The sequence below is a fragment of the Otolemur garnettii genome, unplaced genomic scaffold, assembly GCF_000181295.1.
Source record: "Otolemur garnettii isolate 467f Iridium unplaced genomic scaffold, OtoGar3 scaffold00108, whole genome shotgun sequence".
Classification (NCBI taxonomy): domain Eukaryota; kingdom Metazoa; phylum Chordata; class Mammalia; order Primates; family Galagidae; genus Otolemur; species Otolemur garnettii.
In genome coordinates, this window is record NW_003852503.1 from 366142 (window position 1) to 371319 (window position 5178).

Below are 5178 nucleotides of genomic sequence, written 5' to 3' on the forward strand. Positions count from 1 at the left end.
CGTTTGCTTAAGGTTGAGGGGTTTCCCAAGTTGTGAGACTTTGAATGGTCAAACTGGGAAACTGGGACAGGCAAACTGGGAGAGGCAGACTGGGAACATGTGTGCTTCTCTCTAATTTTCTCATTTTTCTACTACTATTAACTACTATTCTCTTCTCTTTGTAGCTTTGTAACTTTGGTATACTTGAGGCTCCTTCAGCATCTTTTCTATATTTTAGGAACCTTTTAGGTCTTGTCATTGACTTTTCTCTGAATAATTTTTAGTTCATTATCTGAGTTTAGGAATCTTTATGGGCCCAGCTTGTCTTTTTGCGTTAGGTCTTGGTCTGGAGATGGGTGTTTCTTGCCATATTGCTCAGGCTGGGCTTTGAACTCCTGGGCTCAAACAGTCTTCCTACCTCACCTTCCTGAGAGGCTGGGACTACAGGCACACATCACTGTGCCCAGTTTCCTTTGCTGATTGTTAAAAAGTTATATTTCTGTGTGCAAAATTCATTTTTTTTTTGTATGCAGAAGACGTTGCATCAAGACCTATATTAATCCGATATACTATTAGGTAACTCTGCTTCAATCAGTGAAGGCTAGGGAGGAGGCTACCAAAGACTGTCCCATTGTTAGGGCTTATGGGCATTGCAGGTTTCCTTGGAAGATACTCTGATTGTTTGTCTGGTACATCTGGAATATAGTCTGGAGGGCAATGGTTTTTCTACTGGATGGAAGAAAATTTAGGCCCATGTTTTCTACAGTGTTCCTAAAGTGTGATACATGTACATATATGCAATGTGAGAACCCCAAAATGCATCTGTATGCTTATGTGGTTCATGGACAGGAAGCTTTTTGAGGGAAATTGTCAGGGAATCTTTTTTTTCCTTCTTTATGCTTACGGTTTTATTAAAATTATATATGTTCCTAGTTTAAACAAGTAAAATAAATAGGTGTAGCAATGTTTATAATTAAAAAACAGAAGTATTTTGCCCATTTCCTCATTTCTTTCTCCTCAAAAGCAACTACTTGAATTATTTTAGTTTTCTCTTGGTATTAATTGGTATTTCTAAGTAATGTGCTTATAGTGCTCCTTGTTGATTAAAAAAAAAAAAATTAGACATTTTTATTGAGTCCCACTAGGAAGGACGAGAATTTAGCCCTCTTTCTATCTCCTGCTACAACTACACGTGTATTCCTTCCACCCCACCCTCTTTTTATAGTTATGTTGTAATTTCACTTAGATCCATATTCATCATTTATATTGTTATGACTATGTGAACACTAGTCCCAACTGAGTCAGAAGTAAACTATGATTACTTTTCCTTCTATGTATTTTTTTTTTGTTTTATCTGGAGTTATAATTATATTGAGTTTTTGTCTGTTAGGCTTTCTCTGCAATTATGAGTAATTCATCTCCCTCCGGGAAATCTTTAAGTCTTGGCCAGAGATTTAGTGCTAGTCTTCATTATTAATAACAATCAACAGCTGCAAAATGACTAGTGTGCCTAAGGTTCTAGTATTAAAAAAACTGTGGCCAAATTTCATATTTTGCATATTTATGCACATACAGCACATACACATATAGAATATGTATGCTGAAATATATAAATATGTACACGTATGTAACACATACCATACACATACTTACATCGGTATCTTACAATAAGAGAAATTACTTATATATGTTCCTTTTAATTATTATGTAATTTTATTTGTAATATCCCTCTATTTTCTATGTTTTTGTTTAATTCTTTATTAACTTTGGTCTTTGTATTAGTTTCCTATGGCTGTTATAACAAATTAGCTCAACTTAATGGCTTAAAAATGATCAAAATTTATTCTTTCACAGCTCTGGAGACCAGAAGTAAAAAATCAGTTTCACTGAACCAAAATCAGGGTGTCAGGAGTGCAATGCTTTGTCCACAGGTTCTAGGGGAATATTTGTTCTTTGATTTTCCAGCGATTGGAGTCTGCTGGCATTCTTTTGCTTGTGACTGTACCACATCAGTCTCTGCCTGTCATCTTCACATTACTGTTTCTTCTTCTGTATGTTGAATTTCCCTCTATCTTTCTCTTATAAGGTCATTTGTGGTAGTATTTAGGGCCCATATGGACAATCCAGTTTTATCTCCCCATCTCAAGATTATTAACTTAATATACTTGGGAAGGCACTTTTTCCTTATAAAGTAATATTTATAGGTTCCAGGTATCAGGACCTGGTACCTTTGGGTGTCCGTTATTCTGCCTACTATAGCCCTCATGAGTTGAGGGTTGGTGAAGGGTTATGGTAACAACAGAGAAACAAAACTAACATGCATATTTCAGTTCCTGGACCAGTTGAAATATCCTCCTTAAGGACTATAATAAATTTAGCTATAATAGATGTTTGGATTTGATGGGGCAGTGAAGATTGTAAACTCCTGTTTTAAATTTGTTGCAATGGGAATGTTTTTGTTTTTTTGAGACAGACTTTCACTCTGTCACCTGGGTACAGTGCCATGGTGACATAGCTCACAGCAACCTCAAACTCTTGGGCTCAAATGTGATCCTCTTGGTTCAGCTTCCTGAGTAGCTGGGACTATAGGTGCCCACCACAGTGCCTGGCTAGTTTTTCTATATTTGGTAGAGATAAGGTCTCACTCTTGCTCAGATTGGTCTCGAACTCCTACACTCGAGTGATCCACCCTCCTTGGCCTCCCAGAGTGCTGAGATTATAGGCATGAGCCACTGTTCTGGCCACAGTGGGGATTTTGAATCCTTGGTCATATAGTATGGGGCATGAACACCTGCCATACTTAGTAAAAAATAAAAACAGCTATTTTCAGGGCTCTGTTTGGTTTATATAACTTGGATTACATATGTATCTCTTTTTGCATTGTGAATAACTCTATCTTGACCCTTTTAGCTGTTCTTCAGCTAAACAAATCTAGAAGTCCTCCTCTTGGCAGAACAAAGAGAGTAATATATTTTGAGCTGATTTCTCTGGTTCGATGTATAGCAGACTTCTAGAAGCAAGGACAGTGCAGAGGTGATGTACTGTTTTTTAAACACACACACATAAACTGGGCTGGTAATGAAAGAGGTTTTTTTTTTTTTTTTTTGCAGCTTTTGGCCAGGGCTCAGTTTGAACCCACCACCTGCGGTATATGGGGCCAGCACCCTACTCCTTTGAGCCCCAGGGCTGCCCAATGAAAGAGTTTTTATCACTAGCTTTTTATTAGTAAAAATCATCAAGTATTATTTGTTACTTCTATCTCTAAGTCATTGTCATCATTTCCCTTCAAGAGATAGTTGATATCATTAAACTTTCAATGAATGAGTTAGTTAGAAGCGGTCCTGGCTTTACCATAATTTCACTGAGTAGTGTGGGGATGTTTTTCCTCCACACCATGCAGGGCATATCCTAGCAAATACAGAGTTTCTTTCTTTCCCCTAATGGGACATTGTTTGCGTATTTGTGAAATGTAAAATAGGTTGTACTTTTTTGAAAAAGTAATCAAAATAGGTGCATGCTGGAATTATTAGCGATAAAAATGGACACAAAATCAACATATTTAGTATTAATAGTCATTTATTAGTTGTTACTCAGATTAGTTGAAACAAATTGGTTCTGTTGAGATGTTTGAGTTTCTGTTCTGAGTTAATTTAGGAAGGCTTCCTGGAGATGTGGAGAGCTGGGAAAAGACTAAGTAGCTGTAAGTCTTCAAATATTGAGGGTGGCGAAGGGACTTGTGTAAATAAAAGGAAAAAAGAAAGCTAGAAATAGTCTTCCTGCAAGAAGTGATGAAAGCAGTTAAGCATATAAGGACCAGTTGAAGAAGTAACTCTTTGTTGAAGATTTGGATACAAGGTAGCCAATGTGTCTGCTCAATAATTTCCAAATGTATTAATTCATTTATGTTCATTTATGTATTCGTTCTTTATATTCTGGTTATAAAAACTGATTTGAATAACAACCTTTAAATCAAATTATGAAGTGCAGTCTCTAAGAATGACAGTAATGTACAACACTATCAGCAGATCAGAATATCCTTTGCAAGTAATCTTGTCTTAGGTCTGGCATTTTTTAATAATAGGGACCTGTTTTCCTGTTGGAACACTTAGTGCACATAGTATTAAGACTTCAGCCTGAGAGAACCAAATGATAGATGCCAGAGGCTGGAAAGAGTGTGTGAGTAGGGATGAAGAGAGGTTGGTTACTGGGTACAAACATGCAGCTGAATAGAAGAAATAAGTTCTAGTGATAGTAGACTAGGGTGACTATAGTGATCAACAATATTGAATATTTCAAAGTGGCTAGAAGAGAGGGCTTAACATGTTCCCAACACAGAAATTATAAGTACTCAAGATGATGGATACCCCAAATATCCCTTACACACTCTATGCATGTGACAATGCAAGAACCCCAGAAATATATGAAACATCAATTTTAAAAAACTGAACAAAAAAGAAAGACTTTAACCTGTTTTTGTTTGCTTTTTGCTTTTCTTTCCCTGACAGCTTAGTCAAACTAGGAGACAGGCGCGTCACCGGCTGGCATCCTTAAAAACTGTGAAGGAAGAAAAGGCATCAGTGTTTCCAGATGATGGAAAGAAAAGTTTTCCCACCCAAGAGGTAAATTAATTTCTAATATACATAATAATTTCAGATAAAGGTTTATTTATATCTCAGCATAATTTAGAACTGTAAAATAATAGGAAATCATTTTAAATATCCAGTAGTGAGGAATGCTTGAATAAATTATGATATATCCATGTGCATCCATTCTAAAAAATTTCATGTTTTCAAAGAGTATCTGAAGATAAGAAAAAAGGCCTGGGGGGCGGCGCCTGTGGCTCAGTGAGTAGGGTGCCAGCCCCATATACCAAGGGTGGTGAGTTCAAACCTGGCCCCGGCCAAACTGCAACCATAAAATAGGCAGACGTTGTGACAGGCGCCTGTAGTCTCAGCTACTCGGGAGGTTGGAGAATTGCTTAAGCCCAGGAGTTGGAGGTTGCTATGAGCTGTGTGATGCCACAGCACCCTCTACTAAGGGCAACAAAGTGACACTCTGTCTCTATAAAAAAAAAAAAATAAGGGCCTGGGATATATGTACACAGACAGAGACCTGGCTAGAAATGGCACAAGAGGTTAATACTGATTTTGTCTGGCTGGTAGTATTACAGGTAATTTTTCTTTTTTTTTATTTTTTTTT

At 37.1% G+C, this 5178-nt stretch overlaps 1 protein-coding gene across 1 annotated transcript in view; it reads left to right on the top strand.

Moving 5' to 3' along the window:
- Window positions 1-5178, top strand: part of CCDC15 (coiled-coil domain containing 15) — a 75032-nt gene that overhangs the window by 11150 nt on the left and 58704 nt on the right. Inside the window, exon 4 of the mRNA XM_023517325.1 lies at window positions 4485-4598. Within this exon, the coding sequence (XP_023373093.1) occupies window positions 4485-4598 (114 nt within the window). The remainder of the gene's footprint in view (window positions 1-4484; window positions 4599-5178) is intronic.